Here is a 19000-nt window from a genome sequence, read left to right as displayed (position 1 = left end):
ACCATCAGGGTGGAGAGAAGTGGGCTGTTAGCAGGGCCTGGGTCTTGGGGTGTTTGCCTTGAGGTGGTAGGGAGTGCCGCATCCCCTCGCGGAAGAGATGCTCCTCCTGGCGTCCAAGCCCTTTCCCTGTCTGCCTCCTGCCTGGGTTGTGTCCTGCACACACACATCCCCCAGGCTCTGCCCAGGCCGTGCCGCGCCCACCCTGCTCCCCACCTGCCCCGGTCCAGGCCAGCACCACCTTGCTCGGCACTGGGGGGGACAGCCTGACCGAGACGCTCCCACCGCCCTGCCCCAGGAGGCCCAGACACGGACACAGGTCCACGTGATGGTTTACGGTTCTGAGCCACGAAACCTGCTGTGCTGGTGACGAGGCCTGAGAAAGGGGAGCCATCGGTGCTGCTCCGAGATCCCCCAAGCCCCCCAGCCCACGGGGTCCACGTGGCACCACAGGAAACCGGGGCACTTGCCCAGGCTGGGTGACCAGGGCGAGCTGCTTAGAGCCGATGCTAGTGCGTGTGTTCGTCAGTGACCAAGTCCTGTACTGCCGTCGTCGTTGTTGTGTGGCGGTCCTTGTCAGTACATACGTACTTATGAACTTATCGCACTCGGCTCGGCCTCATGTAACTGGAGATTCAGGAGCTGAGAAGGTGTCTGCAGTACAGAGTCGGCCCCGCGCTGACCCCGGCCACCCTGTTCCCCTCCCTAGCTGTCACCAGGGCCATCAGGCTTGGGTGGCCTTGCAGAGACACTTTGCTGATGTGAAAGTGGGGGCTGAGGAGGAGCTGCCGGGAAGACCTTGGGAGGGTTTTCCAGGCAGGGGGAAACGGAGAGAATGAACAGTCGCCCCCAGGCCCTCCCACGCTGTGCTGTGTTTTATCAAGACCCCCGGGTCCACACGCCCCTCACGGTTTGGGAAGGGCCGGTGTGGATAAGAGGAAACAGCGGCCAGGAGAGGGGGCTCTAGTCCCAGCGCCAAGCAAGCCGTGTAACTTCTCTGGGCCTCAGTATCCTCATCTGTGAAGTGGGGGCGCCCCTCACCTTCCTGCCCCAAACGGTGATGAGGTCAGCTGAGGTTACAGCAGGAAGGTGATGCTGTGATGGGCTTCTCAGGGACTCCCCTCGTCCTCCTCAGGATGAGCTGAGTGCGCACTACAATCCCCCCTCCCCCCACCACTGGCCAGGCCAGGCCCCGCTGGCCCTGACCATCTGTCCTCTCCCAGGGTCGGTTGGTGCAAACCAGGAAGTCAGGTTACTTCCCTAGCTCGTCTGTGAAGCCCTGTCCAGTGGATGGAAGGGTGAGTACTTCCCATGGAAGCTTCTGGAGCATGGTGGCCAGGGTGCCGTGGGTGCTGAGAGCTGTCTCCTCACTCCAGACGCCCTGGACTTGTTCAGGCCGTTGTGAGCTGGCCCCGGAGCTGGGATGGAGGGCCAAGGGGCAGGGGATCCCTCCTCTTGGGAGGACTTGGCTGTTTAAAAAACACTAAAATGGGCGTCTCTGCAGCAGGTGTAATGGACCAAAGACCAGCTGCCTTTCTCTACACTGGAGGGACTTTATAAGTCTTCTCCCTCGAACATAAGGACTCAGAGCTAGATGTTATGGTATTTAGAAAAGAGGCAATATGGCATTTCTTTCATCTGAGTACTGTGGAGCAAATTCTGCTCTGTTACAAAAGGCATCGAGCTGTCAGCCATCAATTGCATCACCCACAACCCCCCAAGAAAAAGCTAAAAGTGAGAGAGTGACACTTCTCCCGAGGGAGCAGGAGGCAGGTGCCCGACCCCCTGGGAGCCCTGGTCCACCTACCGGGCCCTGCCCGGCCTCTGGCCCCACTGCCCAGCCTGCCTCTTCTGTGCAGGCCATTGCCCAGGTGAAGGAGGAAGCATTTTGGGACAGGCTTTGCTGGCAGGTCAAAGGGACCAGACAGCAGAGGAAGAAAATGTCACTAACTCACTGGGTGGCCTGCGGGGGGGGGGGCAGGCGGGGGGTCCCTTCCCAGCCCTGGCCCTCAGTTTCCCCATCTGCATGGTGAATGGGGTGGGGAGGGGACAGGTAGTCTGGGAGGCTCTACGCAGCCTGTGGCCCAGCGTGGGGAGGCCAGGCCAGCGAGGGCGCAGCGTGGGGTCTGGAGAGCCGCAAGGTTTGCTGCGGACGCGGCTCTCCACCTGCAGACCGCACTGCTGCCGGCCCAATGCCTGTCCTTGGGGCTGCGGCCCGTCTGCTGCAGAGCATGCGAGGTATAGGGTGTGCTGCTGTCCACTGCTGAGCAGTTGCAGCCGCCTTCAGGTTGCTCTCTTCCTCCTCACACTGCACTGTTAGCTGGATGCTATCCATTCATTCGGTCAATCAGTCAATCATTCATTCGATCAAACCCACTGAGCATCTACTCAGAGATGGTGAGTCCTGGCTGCTCCCCTCAGGGACCTCCCAGGCCAGTGGCTCTGGGCCTAAGTCCACAGACGTCCTGGTAGCCAGTGCTGGGCCCCCGGGGTCATTGATGATAGGACGTCGCTGGGCCCCGCTCTGTGGACAGTCCCTGGGGACACACCAACCCGAATGTTCTCTCCTGCCAGCCGCCCATCAGCCGGCCGCCGTCCCGGGATATGGACTACACCGCGTACCCCTGGTGAGTAGATCAGCGGGGGCCCCAGGCTGCCTCTCGTGTCTCCAGGGCGGCTGAGCCCGGCTGCACGCGGCCCCCTTCTCCCCTCCTCAGCTCTGAATCACTGGGAGCCCCGGGGAGTCTTCTCTACCCCGAGGCCGCTGTTTCCCCGTCTGTAAACAGATCATCAGGTTCTAACATTTGGAAGAACGAAACCCTTTGTAAAATGTGATCTTACTTGAGCCTTGTCTAAAATATCAGTATATAGAAGGAGGTATATTTAAGGCCAAAATTATAATTGTATTTGCTCATACGGGCTTGATGAGAGCAGTGGGGCTGTTTGATGAATAAAACGTGGAGGTGACGTGGTAGGTATGAGTCTCAGATGCAGGTCGGCCTCGGGTCCAGCTTTTATCACTCTGCCGGCTGGCTCACCGGCTGCCTGGAAGAATGACTGCCCTCAGTGACCATGGCCCTGCAGAAGCTCGCCCTGTGGCAGCCCCAGAGCAGTGGGCCGCTCAACCCCCGGAGGGTCTGCCCTTGTGGATTTCGGTTTGGGGTTGATCCCTGAAGCCACCCCGGGACCCCTGTGCCCAGTGGTGTGATGTGCCTGCACCCTCGGTGTCCCTGGCCTCCCCGGCACCGCCCGATCCGGGTCTCTGAGACCCCTGGGTCTGTTCCGGTATGCTGTTCACCCTGCATTTGGGTCTAATGTGGAGGGTGGGGGACTTAAGCTGTGATTTTCACTTGATGGAGTAACACACTGAACTTTAATTTTCTAATGAATCTGTTTACAAAAGTCCCAATTCAGCCCGACAGGGAGGTGCAAATGGGGTCAGGCTTTGTTCTTGAGGCTGGAGGTCGGGGTGGGCTTCATTTCCATAGAGCTGGCGAGAAAAGCTTTCAGTCAGTGTGTCGGAAACCCACCCATGGAGATGCTGATGGTCTCCAGTATGTTAGGACACAAAACAAAACCCCACATGAGCAGTTTGTGTTTATTACTGCTTATTAAACAGTGACAACTTGGAAAGGAAATTTGATCTAATGTCTGTTACCCTGAACGCCTCTTGCAGGCCCAGGGTCTGGAGGGTGGAGGCCGCGGTGGACTGGCTAGGGCCTGTTTGGGGTCCTTATCTCTCCCCCAGCCACCTTCCCTGTGCGGGAGCTGGCACGCGGATGCCCCCCCCCCTCCACCCCGCGCGTCTCCTCCAGACCCCGCCCACCGCTCGCCCCTCCTGTTGGGGGCGTGGCCTCGCGTCCCAATAGGCTCTTCAGCAGATTAGAGACATGTCAGTGAACAGCCCCCGTTTCCCCCTCTGCTCCAGGTTTGCCGGCAACATGGAAAGGCAGCAGACCGACAACCTGCTCAAATCCCACGCCAGCGGGACCTACCTAATCAGGGAGCGGCCGGCCGAGGCCGAGCGCTTTGCCATAAGCATCAAGTACGTGGAGGCTGGGGCTCAGAGAGACCCCTCCCCCCATGCCGTTCTGAACCAAGGAGCCCACATCCCCTCCGGATTCTGGGCTTGTTGGGTGTGGCCTTGGGTTGCGTTGCCCACGCCAGGGCACTTTTGAGATGAAAGGGCGTCAGCGGGTCTGCACAATGCACCTGGCCCGGGACAATCGTGAGTGATCCCGGCCTGCCGTCAGCTCTGCCCGAAGCTGCCCCGTGGGCTTGGTCTGGCGTTTTTCAGGTGGTGGGGACCAGAGGAGCTCAGGGACGGGGACAGACCTATGGTGAGAGGTCAGGGACTTCCAGCGGCCCCACAGGTGGCCTTGGAGAACACGGGCAGTCACGCTGCTGCCAGCTCGGGGCTTCAGCCCGTGGCCTTCGGGCTGGGGTCCTCCTTCTCAGACTCTGCCCCCTTGTGGGTCTTCTGTCTCCTCCTCAAGAGACAGAATCTGATTGGTTGTTGGTCACCATCGGCATAGAACACACACTGGACAGGAGTCTCAGGCCGGTGAATAGAGGGTTCTGGTTTGCCGTGACCTTGATGGGGTCAAGAGCCCCAAGCAGGGTGGCCTGTGTCCAGGGAAGGCCCCCTCGGGTCTGCTGGGTGGGTGCTGGGGTGGGCAGGCCCAGTGACCGGGCCACCGGACGGCCACAGAGTCACCGCCTGGGTGCTTCTGGTATCGAGTCACAGAAGCCAACGCGAGGGAGCAGAGAGGCCCTCTTGGTAGGATGCAGGAGCGCCTCTGGCCGTTAGGGGCGGACGGGAGCCGGGCTCAGTGGGGCCGCACCCAGGTCCTGAGCACACAGCCCACTCCCATCTTTCCATCTCAGCTTTTGTTCTCCCGCCCCCTGCATCAGCTTCCTCTACATCTGTGCCCAGTGGGGGCCGAGGGCATGAGCGCCCCAGCAGCAGGGTGCCGGTCCTGGCCTGAGCACCTGCCACTGGCCAGCATGCCTGCACGTGTGCACGTGCGTGAACGTACCCCCATCCCCTTCTTCCATTACTGGGAGGCCTGCAGGTGGTCATCCCCTGGTCATCCAGGGCAGGGTCCCACTGTACGGAATGGCTGTTGGAGGACCCCTGGGGTGGTAGTGGTGGAGGGGTCAGGATCTGGGCAACTAGGAGGAGCCAGAACTGAGGACGAGACCCCCCACCTAGGTGGACAAACTGCCACGGTCCCCACGGGCTTTCCAAGAGGCCCCACTAATGTTTGGGCCTGAAACAAATGTGCTGGCTTTTCTAAAATACAAAAACCAAAGAACACCTGCAGCCTTGAAAGTGACAGATGTCTAGTGAATGTCAGCTGGACACAACCTGGGTCACCTGGTACACAGGACTTGCTCTCAAACAGAGATCAGCGGTACCTGCCGTGGGTGGTGGGAGCATCGTAAGGTGTGTGACCCGGTGTAGCTGGGGCCTCCCGCGGTGAGAGTCTCAGTAGGGCCCTGGGAGATAAGCGGTGCGTGAGGCGTGCTGGCAGGTCTGTGGCAGAGACTGGGGCAGCACCAAGCAGTGAAGTGGCAGAGGCGTCTCTCGCCTGATAGGACTTCATGGAGCACCTTCTGGGTGCCTGGCCCGCAGGATTCTGGAGTGGGGCTCAGACAGGTCTTGTCCAAGGAGCTGGGGTGGGGTTGAGCATGCTAAGCTCACTTTGAATCCAGGAGAAACAGAGTGGTGGGTGTCTCCAAGGCCCCACGGGAGAGGAGGCTGGCCAGCTGGGCTGTTGCTTATTTAACAGCTGTTTATTCCATTAACTGGTTTCCGGATGTTAAACCAACCTTGCATTCCTGGCATGTCCCATTTGACCGTGGTGCAAAGTCCTTTTGATATGTTGGTGTGTATAGATGTGCATATGGAGAGAGCGTGTTGAGGATTTGTGCCTCTGTCGTCATAGGGGATATCGGCATGTCGTTTTCTTTACTTGTGATGTCTTTGTGTGGCTTTGTGATTCGGAGGCAAGGGGTATGCGCTCTCCAACGAGGCCGCATTTGAACTGAGACCTGGGACACAAGGCAGGGTCGTGAGGGTGGCGGAAGGGTGAGCATTCTGGGCCGAGGGGACAGCCAGTGCCAGGGCCTGGCAGGCTTGTGCTTGGCGTGTCTGAGGAAGAGCTCCTCCGGCCAGCTGGGGTGAGGGTGCAGAGGCGGAGAACCTTAGGAGATGGTGTCACAGCTGGGCTGAGGCTGCTCCCTTCGGGCCTCACAGGCCAAGGTCACACCTCTGACTTACAAACCACGCTGTGAAAGCCTCACCAGGTGATGGGGAAATGGGGAGGGGGACGTCCCGAGTGCAGAGAACAAGCGGAATCCGGGACAGGACATCGCAGTGGCACTGGTTGGAGGAGTGGAGTGGAGCTTCGGGGCCTGAGGCCTTGGCTGACCTGGGAGTTTGGGCTTCAGACGGGTGGCCTGATGGATGGATGGATGGACAAGCAGTAGGAGACAGGCCCCGGCTGGGGCGGGGGGGAGACGTTGCAGCCATAGGAGCAGGAGGTGTGGGCCGAGGGCCAGGGTCTTTGCTCAGCAAACATACAATAAGCCTGGACCCCTGGGGGGCCAGGGGCCGTGTGGCTTGCGTAGTGACCGGCGCTCCCGTGTGCTTTGCCCAGGTTCAATGACGAGGTGAAGCACATTAAAGTGGTGGAGAAGGACAGCTGGGTGCACATCACAGAAGCCAAGAAATTTGAAAGCCTCTTGGTACGTGATCCCGCAGCTCCCGCCGGCCCATCCCCGAGGGTGGGAGGAGGACCCAGGTCTCCCACCGCAGCCACGCCGAGGAGGAGCGGCCCCCTGCACCCACTCCTGCAGGCCGGGCTTGCAGAGGGGGAGAGCCCAGCAGGGGTCCCCCTCTCCCCGGGGAGGAGGGTCTTCCCAGTGTGGGAAAGATCCAGGGAAACTGGATTGTAGGGCACCTTGGGACAGGTAGGGCCTCGTCGCAGCCCCCCGAGTCAGACTTCTGTCCCCCAAACCCCGTGGTGGACAGTAGGGCCACCAGCATCACGCAGCCCATTCGCTTCCAACGCCCCTACCCCCAGCTGTCCCAGCCCAGCCAGAAAGCCACAAAAGGCATAGTCCTTCTTAAAATGATTTTAAAGTTGGACCTGGTGTTTCTTTGCTAAATTACGCGTGTTCCGTGCATGGAGAACATCTAACTGGAGCATTTGAGCTCTTAGACTGCCCACTGCGGCCGCAGAAACACACCCAGTAAAACAGAGAGTATCCACAATCTGCCCCCAAACCTGATGTTCTTGTCTCAGGGTGAGTCCCCACCGCCTCTCAGTAGAGCCTAGGTGTGGTTTATAGGTTCCTTTTTCAAACAAAGCCCCTGGCCACACGGGACCCAACTCTTAGTTTACCTCTCAACACAATGAATGCTCACCAGGGGGACCACCCTCTTCCTGCCCCACTGTAGCCGCGTGGCATTCGGTCACGTGGATATGCTGGGATTTCTCGAGGCACTTCCCTGGTGTTGGACGTGTGGGCGTTTCGAGTTTTTCTCCATTACGAAGAGTGTTGCAGGGAGCATTTGTGTCCATCAATCCCGGCCTTCTTCCCTGACTCTTCCCTTAGAAACTTTTGGGAGAGAAATTGCGGGATCAAAAGTTTGCGATACTGACCACCCTGCCCCCAGTTTGGGTGCTAGGAGGGGCAGCGAGGAGGAGGGGTAGTTTTCAGGGGTCAAGGAGATGAGTCCCCTGTGAGGACCTGGGGAGGTGGGAGAGGGAGGGCAGGGCGCCTGGGAGGACTGCCTGGAGGCGGAGGTAGCAGTGAGTGTGCGCGTCTTGCAGGAGTTGGTAGAGTACTACCAGTGCCACTCGCTCAAGGAGAGCTTCAAGCAGCTGGACACCACACTCAAGTACCCATACAAGTCACGGGAACGCGTGGCCTCTAGGGCCTCCAGCCGGTCCCCAGGTAACACCCGTGCGCGGAAGGCTTCCGGTGGGCTGCACTGACCTCGGCCAGGAGCCCCTTCCCTATTCCCACCCCGGGGAGCAGTGGCCCAGGCCCCCCAGCCCTTCACCAGCACCCCCTGAGCCCGGGTGCCAGGGCGGCCCCATGTGACAGGTGGGGAGCGCCAGCTCTGAACTGCTGCTCCGAGTTTTGGTACCTCTGCCTGGAGGTCAGAGTGGGGAGGGAACAGGGCAGGTCCCTTCTGTCCTCAAATCCGTCCCTGTGCCCCAGCATCCCCCCCGCCCAGGGACCCCAGCTGCGAGGGAGCCAGAGCCAGTACCTCTGTTTGCAGATGGGGCTCCATAGCGCAGATGGGGGCCAGCTGGGGGGAGGGGCAGGGTGGGTCCAGAGTGTTTGGCATCTGGCCCAGGGCTCTGTCTCGGAGCCACCCCACTTCTTCCAGCTGCAGGGGCCCGCAGGACCTCGGGTCCCACCTGGGCAGAGCAGGCCAGGAGAGGGACGACGGGCCTTTAGTGAGCACCTACTGTGTGCCGGTCGAGGGGCTGGGCTCTGCACGAATAGTTTCCTGTATCCTTGCGCGAGCCCGCCCACTGGGAGGAGGTGGCCCAGGAAACAGGTGCAGGAGGTGGAGCGAGGGCAGCTGCACCCGTGCCCGGGTGGGTCCCGAGGCCCGCGCCGTCCCGCTGCCCTCCTGGTGCCCTGGGCGGGGCCTGGGCCCCCATCCCCGCCGCCTGTGACCGCGCCTGTGACAGCGTGTGGATGCTCCCCCGGCCCCCCTTTCACAGTCTCTCTCGCCTCTTTGCAGCTTCCTGCGCTTCCTACAACTTTTCTTTTCTCAGTCCTCAGGGCTTCAGCCTTGCTTCTCAGGGCTCCTCCGCGCCCTTCTGGTCAGGTACCGCTGCTGCTTGGGGCGTGGGGGGCCCGGCCTGCCGCCAGCTGCCTGGCAGGCCACGGCCCCGGCCTGAAAGTGTCCGCAGCTGCCTGCAGCCTGGGCGGGGCGGGGCGGGGGTGTGCGGAGGGGAGCGGCGGGGGGACGGGGGTGGGGGTGGCTGCTGCAGCTCCTGCAGACACAGTCCGGCCTGGCGCTGCCCTCACCCCTGCCATGCTCACCCCCATGACCCCTCTCCAGCTCATCAGCCACTGCCCCCCGTTGCTCCCCGGGAGCTTTGCGTCTGGCAGCAGCAAACAGCCGGGCGACCCCTCAGGGTGAAGGTGGGAGCAGCCCCGGGGCGGGCCCCACTCGGCGACAGTAAGGAGGACTTGTGGGGCTTGGGTGCAGGGGGACAGGTCTCGACTGGCCTTGACCGCACGGCCCTCTACTGCCAGAGTCAGAGCCCTCCCCAGCAGCTGCATGTGTTGCCCCTCCCATCACGGGCCATTGTCATCTGTCCATCAGGACTCCTGGGTCCCGGGCCAAGCTGGTCCAACCGGCTTTCCAGTTTGGTGTGGGCTCTGGAGTTGGGGACATGAGGGAAGTCGGGCACCAGTACCCTGGGGTCCAATTCCAGGCACTTAGTCAGAGTGAAGGCTGGGAGCTGGGCAGCGGTCACTCAGCTGTCCACTGGCCATCTGATGATGCCCAGGCCCTGGGCACACGGGGGAAGGCCCCGAGGGAGCTGTGACAGAGCGCCGGCATCTGCTCGTATCCCCACGAGCACGCTCGCCGCCCGTGACGGCCCCCAGTGGGGTGGTGAAGCTCTGACTTCATCACGGTGGAGCTCGGATGGACCACGTGCCCCCAAGTTGGGGCGCCCACAGAGGAGCGAGGGGCCCTGGGATTGGAGCCTGGTCTGTCCCGCCAGAGCCTTTCCGCTCGATGGGCTCCTCTGGGGGCACAGGGCTGGGCCCCGAGGGAGAGACCCAGCTCGGCCCGAAGGACCCTCAGCCCTGGCCGCCCCGCCCGGCAGCTGTGTGACGCCGCCCATCTCCCCCTCAGCAGTGTTCACGCCCCGCGTCATCGGCACGGCCGTGGCCAGGTACAACTTCGCTGCCCGGGACCTGCGGGAGCTCTCGCTGCGAGAAGGCGACGTGGTGAAGATCTACAGCCGCATCGGTGGGGACCAGGGCTGGTGGAAGGGCGAGACCAACGGCCGGGTGAGTGGGACCGGCCCCGGCTCCTGGGCCCCACGGGGACTCCACCTCCCTGCGGTGCTCGGGAAGGTGGGGCTCTGGCAGGCTGCCACCGCAGCACCACCTTGCCCCGACCCTGTGCCCTCTGACTGCGCCCAAGAGGTTGGGTGTCCCCAGGCTCCGTGAGCCAAGGTCACAGTGAGGAAGCGACTTCGTGGCTCAGATCTGGACCCCGGCCTGTCTGACCCTGTATCTGTGCTTGGTCCTATTCTATGGTCCGTTGTGGAAACGGCAGGGGACAGATGTTGGGTGCAGTCTTTAAGTCCCTTGCACGTGCGCAACCCTCTTTGCAGGCCGGGAGGCTGCAGGACTGAGGGTAGGGCCGGATGTTCTCACTGGGCTCCTGCCATTCCATAAGACCCCATTTACACCTTGGTGAGATGGGAAGGGACACACAGTGTCCCCAGCCAGCCAGCGATTCTGAAACCCCATGGCTCCTTATCCTGGTACCCTGTCTGGACCCCCTGGCTTCGACCATTTCCATTGGCAGTCACCCGACAGGGTGCCTGGGCTCCACAAAGCACCGATTAGGAAACGTCCAGTTTTTGCAGGGGCTGCAGCTGCCCACAGACTTGGCTCCCATCACTTACCATTCCATTGCCAGGTGGAAGGAACTGGTCTGCCTCCACCTTGGAGGCCCTTGGGTCTGATCCTTTTTCCATCTGACAGCCCTTCAGAAGTGTGAGGCCACTGAGTCCTAGGCAGTCGACCTGGAGGGCTGGGACTGCTAGCTCTCAAAAGTGCCAAGAGGCGCCTGGAGCTGGGCCCTCACCCCAGTCATGAAGTCAGCCAGTTTCCCAGGTGATTTCGATGCAGAGTTCAGTTTTAGAACCACCAGTTTAGAGTGTTGCTAGATATTCCTATTGTTGATACTTTAATCCTGTTATGAAATGTCGCAGTTCTTCTTGCTGTGAAGTCTGCTTTACCTGCTGTTTGAGAGACACCAGCTTTTTGAGGGAATTAGTGTTTTGCATGGCATACTTTCTTCTTTCTTGTATTACTTTCAGCTTTGCTGTATTCTTATATTTAAGATAGTTAGATGATAAAATCTTATTATAAATGGACTTTTACAAGCCAGTCTGATCTGACAGTCTTGATCTTTTGATTAGTATAGGTAGTCCATTTACATTTAATGTAATTACTGAGATATTTAGGTTTAAATGCATCATCTGTTTATTTTCTATTTTTCACATCTATTCCTTCTTTGTTGTCCTTTCTTTCCGACTTTTGGATTAATCAATTTTTCTCTTCCACTTCTCACCCCCCTTGCTTAGTTTGTTAGTTACACATTCTTTCCCTGTTACTTAAGTGGTTACCTTAGAGGTTCAATGTGCACTTTGATTTCTGACAGACCACCTTAAATTAGTACTTTCACTACTTACCAGACAATGCAAGGACCTGACGCCCTTTGACTATATTCATTTTCCTTCCAACTTTTGGGCGAGTGTTGTCATGTTTCTTAATTTGACATTTTTTAACCCCATAAGACATTATTTTTGTTTTAAGCAGTTAATTTTCATTTAGATTTTTTTTTTAATTTTATTTATTTATTTATTTATTTATTTATGGCTGTGTCGGGTCTTCGTTTCTGTGCTAGGGCTTTCTCTAGTTGCGGCAAGTGGGGGCCACTCTTTATCGCGGTGCGCGGGCCTCTCACTGTCGCGGCCTCTCTTCTGCGGAGCACAGGCTCCAGACGCGCAGGCTCAGTAGTTGTGGCTCACGGGCCCAGCTGCTCCGCGGCATGTGGGATCTTCCCAGACCAGGGCTCGAACCTGTGTCCCCTGCATTGGCAGGCGGATTCTCAACCACTGCGCCACCAGGGAAGCCCATATATTTACCTCTTTACCTTTCCCAGGGTTCCTCATTTCTTTCTGCATTGTTATACATACAATCAAAACCACATTCCTGGTGCTTGAAGTTCCCTCTTAGTATGATTTTTAGTGCAAGTCTGCTACTTACAGATTCTCAGTTTTTGTTGGATCTGAACACATCTTTCTTTCACTTTCTTTTTTAAATGTTTTCATTATAAAATGTTTGTAATTTATTTTGATACAATTTCAAATTTAAAGAAAAGTTGCAGTCCTACAAAAACTCCCATATGCCCAAATTTACCAATTAAGAATGGTTTGTTCATTTGGTTTCTCATTTGCATTCTCTCTCTCTCTCTCTGTAAGTGTGGGTGTGTGTACACTTATTTTTCTCTAAACCATTTGGAAATCAATTGCAGAAATCATAGCGCTTTACCCTTAAAGAACTGTAGTGTGTATTTCTTAAGATCAAGGACATTTCCCTTTGCTATAATTATCTACTCCCCAGTCCATATTCAGATTTCACAACTGTCCCAATAGTGTCTTCTCTAGTTATTTTCCCCTGGTCCTAGATCATGAATTGCATTTACTTGCCATGACCCTCAACTCTCTTTAATCTGGGACAGTTCTTCAGCTTTTCTCTGTCTTACATGACTTTGACAATGTGGAGAGTATGGGCCAGTTATTTTTGTAGGCTATCCCTCAATTTAGGTTTCTTTGATATTTCTTCATGATTAGACTGAGGTTGTATTTTTTGGTGGGAACACCACAATGGGGATGTTTTCTCTTTTTCAGTGCTGTAGAGTCCTTTCAAGAAGTTTATGATGTCAGTTTGCCCCATTATCGTGACATTAACTTTGATCACTTGGTTAAGGTGGTGTCTGCCAAGTTTCTCCACTCTGAATTTACTGTAATTAATAAGTAATGTGCAGGGTAATACTTTGAAATCAGATAAACAGGCTGTTCCTCATCAAACTTTCACCTACTAGTTTTATCATTCATTGATGAATTTTGCCTATTCAGTTATTTCTATCATGGTGGAGAATAGTGATTTTCTATCTTTTTTTATACACTTATTAGTGGGCATTCTACTGTAAGGAAAAGCTTTCTCTTCTCCGCTTGGTCATTCTCCCCCAGCAATCAGTCATCTCTCCAATGAGACCTGCTTCCTTTTTGTGAGCCATTTTATTGAGTTCATTTTTGAAGGGTATTTTTTACTGGGTTTAGAATTCTAGGCTGGCAGATCTTTTATTTCAGCACTTCGAGGATGTCATTCTATTGTCACCAGGCTTCCATCATTTCTGTAGAAAAGTCCATCAGCATTCTTATGGTGGGTGATTCCTTTGGAGGAAGTGTCTGCACTACTCCCCACTGGGCTCCATGTGAAAAAAGTCTTTGTTTTTCATCAGTTTTACTATACTGTGCCTATGTATGGTTTTCTCTGTATTCATTCTGTTTGAGATTTGCAGAGATTTTTTTGAATGTGTGGTTTGATGTCCTACATCAGTTTTGGAAATTTCTTCAGATAGTGTATCTGCTCCATTTTCTCTCTTTTCTCCTGGGGATCTGTTCACATGGATGGTAGATCTTGTTCACCATGGCCCACATATTATTTTTACCGTTTTATGTGTGTTTCATCCATTTTCTCTGGTTTTCCATCTCATTATTTTTTATTGACTTATCTTCCAGTTTAATATTAGTCTTCTTTTCTGCTTTGTCTAATCTGCTCTTAACTTCAGTCATTATATTTTTCAGTTCTAGGATTTCTATTTGATTTCTGATTTCAGTTCTCCGGGAAAATTTTCTGCTTTTTCATCAGTTTTCTGAAACAGACAGGTTAGAGTTACTTACGTTTCCTGATGGATGACCCCAATATCTGGATGACCTGTAGATTGGTTTCTGCTGTCTGCATTTTCTCTTAGTTTCTGTCACTTGTTCCTGATTAAATGCTGAGCTTGCGTATGAAACACCATAGAGGCTCCGGATGATGTTATTTTCCTCCAGAGAGGATTTAATTTTTTTCTGGCTGGCAGTTAGTTGGTGGGCAGGTCGTCTTGAACTGCTCTGGGCTGGTGCATTTCAGGGTCACCCCTACTCCTGGGCCTCGGCTCCACTAGGCTCTCTGCCTCTTCTCCAGGGCCTCTCTCGGGGGTGGGCCTGCCTTAGAACGCCAGCCTTTTAAAGAATCGCCCACCTCCACAAACCTCCACTTGCCCTCACCCTTCACACACACTTAACGTGTCTGCCATCTTTCTCAGATTGGCTGGTTTCCTTCAACGTACGTAGAAGAAGAGGGCATCCAGTGACAGCGAGAATGCGGACAGGACTCGCGGATTTTCTTGGAAGAGTCGCTCCAGTGCTGAAGTCTGTCTCCAGCTCTGAGACTCAGAGGGGAAATGCCCGCCAACCTTCCAGTCTTCAACAGCCCATGGGGATGGGGAGGGTTTTCAGAATCCTACATGTGATCCGTCCCACCATCAGCCTGCCCTTGGTGGCCTGTCCTGGGTACGCCACTTGTACATACAGGAAATCTGGGCCAGCCCTGCTTGGCTGCCACCACCAGAGTGCTGAGGAGAGGGAGCGCCTGTGGCATCCCGAGCCAGGCTCTGGGTGACAGCTGAGGCCAGAGCTCACCTTGCCCTTGTCCTGTCGAGATGGCCCTCAGGAGCTTAGGTTTGAATGGCACATGCTGTCCCAGGGAGGGCTGGGGACCTTCCCCTTGGTCCCTTCTGCTAAGCCTCTGGACCCTCAGCCCTGCTGCATCCTGCTTCTCCCAGGGGGAGGCGGAAGGGACCAGAGCCAGGCTGCTGTGCTTGGGGACAGAGGGAGAGAGCATCGCCAGGGCCCGTGCAGCCCCTCGGCCCCCTTCTGTCCCTCTGCACCAGGGGTGTGCAGAGACCCCAGGGTGGCCGCTCTCTCGGGAGGGAGCCTTGGGAACCTTGAAGCTGCCGACCCTGCTCCCCAGTCAGTGGTACTGTCCTTTGCCCTGAGTCCTTGGTGTGTGTCTGTCCTGTCCTGCTGCCAGGTGGATGCATCGTTTGTCAGCCCTGACGTGGGCGGGAAGCAAAGGCGGTTTTCCGCTTGCTTGGTCCCTGCTGCTCACATTCCTATCCAGAAGGAAGCCCCCCGCCACCGCTCCCAAGCAGGCGGGCCCTCTGGGTGTCCCGTGTCCCGCAACGGGTCCCTGAGGGTCTTCCCAGCCTTTGCACAGATGTCGGTTCTAGCCCTTGGCAAGTCTTCCTTCCAAGGGCCCTTGCAGCCCACGAAACAGGGCCTGCGGCCAGCCCGAAATAAGTGCTCTTGGGGTAGCTCCGCCCCCGAACTCGCCCTCCTCACTCCTCCTGGCCCTTGACCTCTGGCTGGCTTGGCCGGACCCTCTTCTCTCTGCCCAGATGTCGCATGAGACCCAGCGACGCTGTCCCTTCCGAGTTCCGTGCCAAAGCTACGGGTGCAACCTGGGCTTCGTGGGTCCCCCTTTCCCTTCGGTCAGCTGCACAAGGTCGGGCGTTGCCAAGGCCGGCCCCTGCCAGGGTGGGCGCTGGTGGCCACACCGCACCCTGGGGTTCCTCTGAGGTCAGCCTCATGATCTCCAGGCTCAGCTCAACACAGCAGCATCCTGGCGTGGGGAGGAGATGGGGAGGGGTCTGCGAGGGCGTGTGCAGGCAGGAGAGACAAGGCAGCCAGCAAAGGCTTGGGAAATGAGGGTCACAGGATTGTATTTGGGGGCGGTGGGCAAAGCGGGGGAAGGAAGAACTTGCCACGGAGAGAGCAGACCCAAATCCTGGTCAGGGTGCACCCAGCACTTTGCACGTGACCTCGGCGCAGCTGGCCCAGCTGTGAGCCCGGGATGGGAGGGGAGAAAACCAGCCCGCCAGCCCCGTTCGTATTTACAGTTGTCAGAAAAGTTTTGGTTTCTGTTCTTGATGTCGTTAGGGTTTTGTTTTGTTTCGTTTTGGTTTTGGTTTGGCTTGTTTGCTTTTTAAGGGAAAAAAAAGTTGGTAGTTATTTCCTCCAAAACTCCCATTATATATCTGTGGATAATAAGGAAGAGATTTTATAATAGCAAGAAAATAATGTATATTTGAGGTCATCATGAAACAAGGCGTCGTGATAACGAAGGACACTGAGAAAACCTAATTTAGAACCCTGGTTCTTGTTACTGTTCTGCTTTGTTTTTGTGTGTTAGGAAGCTTGTCTTGGTTGGGTTAGTTTTTGCACTGCAGGAAGCAGGAGGGGAGGAGGGCCGGGCACAGGCTGGGATGCGGGTGGTTGCAGCAGGAGATGGGACGCCCTCTGGCGGGGCTTCGGACCTGGGGCCTGAGATTAGCTGTGAACACTTAGGAGCCCGACGCATGCGGGTCAGGGATCTGGGGGTCCCGCAGCTGGTGGTGACCCCAAACAGAACGCAAACTGTACATTTGCCAATAGGTTTTCTTCAGACCACAGTTTCTACCACAAATAAACCTGAGTTCTTTTCTGCAGGAGTGGCTGGCCTTTCATGCTGGGGAGGAGGGACTGACTGGATTCCTGTGTGTCCAGAAGGGTCTGCCCCATCCGGATACTGTCGCCCCAAGGGGCGGTTGCCTGGGGCAGACATGGGCCTTGGGGGGGCTCGGCCTCGGGCACGCGCTGGGGGTCTGGAGCGACAATGATGCCAGGCCACCGACCAGGCATCTCCAGGCTGGCCCAGGTCACGGGCTTCCTATGCAGCGTCCTGTGACCCCTCCAGCAGCTCTCAGAGGCGGGTGTCACTGTCTTCTGTTTGGATGGGATTCAAACCCCAGCCCTGCCACTTGGGCATGTCCTTCACCTCCTGAGCATGTTTTTTTATATATACGTGTTGGAGATAAAAATAATCTCTCCGGAGGGTGACTCTGTGGCCTGTGGTAGAGAAGATCAGAATAGTACGGTAGAGACTTATTTCTCCCTTACGGGGAAGCAGTGCAGAGGCGGTGGCCCAGGGTGGCTTGGGTCCCCTCACCCCCGCCGCCAGACTCCCCTCATCTTCAACATGCACTTCCCTCCTCATAGTCACCTCATGGTCCAAGGTGGTTGCTAGAGCTGCTGCCATCGAGGCTGTGGGCAGATGCAGAAGCTGACACAGCACTTCCCCTTACTCTCCTTACCCAGGGCTTGGGCATGTGGCCACTGCTGGCCACACCGGGGGCTGCAGATGCGGGACCTGGGCTGGGTGCACAGCCTGGAGAACGTTGGGTCTTGTTACTGCAGAGATGGGACCCGACAGGACCCACCTTGGGGGGGTGAAGGTCAAGTGAGACTCGGAGCCTGGCGCACACGTGGTGCTCAGCAGATGTCAGTTTTTGTTACAGACCGAGGAGACGACTGCAGATGTTTGAGGTGGCACAGCTGGAGAGTGTTGGAGGTTGCCCGCAGCCCTGGTCTCCAGGACCCAGAGCCTCAGAGCCTGGCTTAAGCTGGTGCCCCGAGAACCAGATGCGGGGACCACCCCCTCTCTGAGAATCTCTCAGGCCTGAGTCCCCCGAGAGGCCAGGTGTTCCCACACCGCCTCCCCGAGAACCAGCCTCTAGTTCTGAGTTCTCGTGTCCACACGTAGGGGATGGAAAGGCCCAGACCCTCGCTGACCAGCCCCTGGGCCGGCACTCAGCTGCCCTGAGCTTGGACGGCCCTGGAGAAAGCTCCAGGCCGGGGAGCAGAGAGCCGTGGTGGCCTGAGGGGCAGCTGCGGGTGAACATGGGGGCTGGGGGCCCTTGGGGAGGGCACCAGCAGCACCGGCTGCGGGGTCCAGATGGGAAAAGGGTGGGATGCCCCAGGCCTGCGTGTGGACGGGGTGGAGGCCCAGCAGGGACAGGCCTGCCTGCCCGAGGTTACCCCAGACACTGGGAAGCAGATGGGAGCCGTGCGCTCCCGGTCACTGAGGCTGGCTGCCTGCGGGCTCTTAGGGGCACTGAGTGTCCTGCCCCTTGATTCTGACAACCACAGACTCCCTTTGGGCAGGGCCACCGTGGAGGCCTCTTGTGTCCAGAGTTTGAGAAACTCTCCCTGGGTGAAAGAAGGAAACAACCCATTTCCGGAGGTGACGTGGACCCCTCTACCCGCCACTCCACCACTACTGACAGGAACACCCTAGAAGACACAGAATGCAGGGCTGAGCCTGAGAGAAGGGGCCCATCCCAGAGGGGAGAGCCCTGGAGCAGAGCGGCTGCTGGGAGCCAAGGCCAGGGCGGCTTCCAGGCTCTCGGGCCACCTGGGGTTGGGACCTGGGATCCTAACACGCATGGCCTCAGCCACAGGTCCTCACAGGCCAGGGAACTCTAACACACGTGGATCCAAACAAACAAGATCACGGACCAGGACAAATATTTCAATGTGTTTTTTTTAAACTTTCCAGAAATAAAAGAATGAATTAACACAGAATGGTTAACCTTGGGCTTCAAAGAGAAAATAAAATCCATTGGGCAGCAAGCAAAATATCAAGTGCCTTAACCGGGAGAACAGCTTGGGCTTGCCCTAGACCTCAGCCCGTCAGTGTGCCCAAGGCTTCGTGCTCACAAGGTCTAAATGTAAGGCAGCAAGTAGGCCACTTCCAACCCTCAGCATCTCAGGGATTGTTCTGCGTGGGAGCGCTGCTTACAGAAATGACGGGAGGCCACCCTGGAGCCGGAGGAGTGGGAGAGCCGCACCACAGGATCGGGGGGATGTTGAACCTCTATCTGCAGGAACACGTCTCAGACAAGGTGAAGATTTGGTTTCAGAACCTAGTATAACGATTCTAAACCCTGTCCCAAGAGAGAACGAATGTCAAAACGATTTCAGGGAAGCGCTGGGAAGAGGAAAAAGACAGGAGGTGAGAGGCAGCATAGGTGCACTGGTTTTCTCATCTTTTCCAGGTAGAAGTCAAGACCTGGTCTTGAAACCTGAAAACTAATAGAGGTGTAAGTATACTTAACAGCATAAAGATAAACACTAAGAAAGAAAAGATAACGAACTAAAGCTGGATGGCGATGAGAGAGGAAGGGTAGGGAAGAGAAAATAGTCCAATTTCATCACGGCTAATTATAGAGGTGATGGACACTGCCTGAAAAGAAGAGGCTTGGGGTCTGTTTCCGGCGGTGTGT

General features: G+C 56.6%; 1 protein-coding gene across 5 annotated transcripts in view; it reads left to right on the top strand.

Annotated features, from left to right (window-relative positions):
- The window catches only part of VAV2 (vav guanine nucleotide exchange factor 2), a 181000-nt gene extending 166698 nt beyond the window's left edge, over nucleotides 1–14302 (top strand). The window contains exons 21-28 of one of the 5 annotated variants that reach the window (XM_061199637.1): nucleotides 1221–1295; nucleotides 2572–2624; nucleotides 3926–4042; nucleotides 6663–6750; nucleotides 7842–7965; nucleotides 8771–8857; nucleotides 9902–10059; nucleotides 14162–14302. In XM_061199637.1, coding sequence (XP_061055620.1) covers nucleotides 1221–1295; nucleotides 2572–2624; nucleotides 3926–4042; nucleotides 6663–6750; nucleotides 7842–7965; nucleotides 8771–8857; nucleotides 9902–10059; nucleotides 14162–14209 — 750 coding nt within the window. In that variant the 3' untranslated portion in view covers nucleotides 14210–14302. The remainder of the gene's footprint in view (nucleotides 1–1220; nucleotides 1296–2571; nucleotides 2625–3925; nucleotides 4043–6662; nucleotides 6751–7841; nucleotides 7966–8770; nucleotides 8858–9901; nucleotides 10060–14161) is intronic. The other 4 variants (XM_061199641.1, XM_061199638.1, XM_061199640.1 and 1 more) reach the window with 4 other exon arrangements.
- Nucleotides 14303–19000: the final 4698 nt, after the last annotated feature.

This window comes from Eubalaena glacialis, chromosome 9 (genome assembly GCF_028564815.1).
Source record: "Eubalaena glacialis isolate mEubGla1 chromosome 9, mEubGla1.1.hap2.+ XY, whole genome shotgun sequence".
NCBI lineage: Eukaryota > Metazoa > Chordata > Mammalia > Artiodactyla > Balaenidae > Eubalaena > Eubalaena glacialis.
The sequence above is the reverse complement of the archived record's forward strand: the minus strand, read 5'-3'. Positions and strand labels throughout refer to the sequence as shown.